The following is a 1,458-nucleotide window of genomic DNA, read 5'->3' as shown; positions in this document are numbered from 1 at the left end:
TGGTAACGTCATGCTTTGGGGGTGCTTTTCTGTGAAGGGGACAGGACGTCTGCACTGTATTAAGGAGAGGATAAGTGGGGCCATTTATTGTGAGATTTTGAACAACAACCTCCTTCCTTCAGTCAGAGCATTGAAGATGGGTTGTGGCTGGGTCTTCCAACATGACAACGCCCCGAAGCACACAGCTAGGATAACCAAGGAGTGGCTCCGTAAGAAGCATATCAAGGTTCTGGAGTGGCCTAGCCAGTCTCCAGACCTCAGTCCAATAGAACATCTTTGGAGGGAGCTCAAACTCCGCGTTGCTCAGCGACAGCCCCGAAACCTGACAGATCTAGAGGAGATCTGTGTGGAGGAGTGGGCCAAAATCCCTGTTGCAGTGTGTGCAAACCTGGTCAAGAACTACAGGAAACGTTTGACCTCTGTAATTGCAAACAAAGGTTTCTGTACCAAATATTAACACTGATTTTCTCAGGTGTTCAAATACTTATGTTCAGCAGTGCAAGACAAATAAATTCTTTAAAAATCATACGTGATTTCCAGAATTTTTTTTATTTTTATTCTGTCTCTCAGAGTGGGAATGCCCCTACAATGTGAATTTCAGACCCCTCCATGATTTCTAAGTGGGAGAACTTGCAAAATCGCAGGGTGTTCAAATACTTCTGTTCCTCACTGTATATGGAGGCGTTACGTCGAAGCAAGGTGGGATCAAGTTGGACAGAAAACTAACCAGCTGCACTTTACAGTGATTCTGCACAAATCTGGCTCATCTTGAACGTCCCTATTGCTCAGCCCTACCTAAGCCCCTTGCTCTGCTCTCTTTCCCCAATCAGCTTCTGACCTGCAGTCCTGTCAATGTGGTGTTGAGTGTTTCCAGGAAGCTTTGGAGATCTTCATTTTTACTGGCTAATGTGCTGATAATCCTACGCAGAGCTTCCTGTTTGAAAACACAAAACAAAGACGTTATTTAAAAACATTTAAACAAAATTCCGCTTTAGAGTAAACAATCAATCAGCTTGTTTGGCCAGGTGTGTTGAAAACACGAGCAATCTGACTCCAGTACAGCAGCTCTCAGTGTGCACGTACAATGTTCTTCTGTAAGGCAATGAGTAGACAAGAATGTGCAAACAAGAAAAAGGAATGTGCATTAGGAAAATATTAAGATTCTTAACAGAACACAAGGCTTAAACAAAAATAAGGTACTTTATATACATATATAGCTGTTATGTGCTGGATTGTCTCAGGGGCATCTTTATATATCACACATCTATCCATCTATCTGATAGATGGGATAGCCGTAGTGATAGATGTATGTATATACAGTGGGTACGGAAAGTATTCAGACCCCCTTAAATTTTTCACTCTTTGTTATATTGCAGCCATATGTTAAAATCATTTAAGTTCATTTTTTTCCTCATTAATGTACACACAGCACCCCATATTGACAGAAAAACACAGAAT

The 1,458-nt window shown here is 41.7% G+C and overlaps 1 protein-coding gene across 4 annotated transcripts in view; it reads right to left on the bottom strand.

The window, feature by feature from the left end:
- The window catches only part of LOC109973122 (FSD1-like protein), a 35,742-nt gene that overhangs the window by 26,861 nt on the left and 7,423 nt on the right, over positions 1 to 1,458 (bottom strand). For all 4 annotated transcript variants that reach the window (XM_020622469.1, XM_020622468.1, XM_020622471.1 and 1 more), the window contains one exon: positions 839 to 934. In XM_020622469.1, coding sequence (XP_020478125.1) covers positions 839 to 934 — 96 coding nt within the window. The remainder of the gene's footprint in view (positions 1 to 838; positions 935 to 1,458) is intronic.

This window comes from Monopterus albus, unplaced genomic scaffold (genome assembly GCF_001952655.1).
Source record: "Monopterus albus unplaced genomic scaffold, M_albus_1.0 scaffold281.1, whole genome shotgun sequence".
In the NCBI taxonomy this organism is placed as follows: domain Eukaryota; kingdom Metazoa; phylum Chordata; class Actinopteri; order Synbranchiformes; family Synbranchidae; genus Monopterus; species Monopterus albus.
The sequence above is the reverse complement of the archived record's forward strand: the minus strand, read 5'-3'. Positions and strand labels throughout refer to the sequence as shown.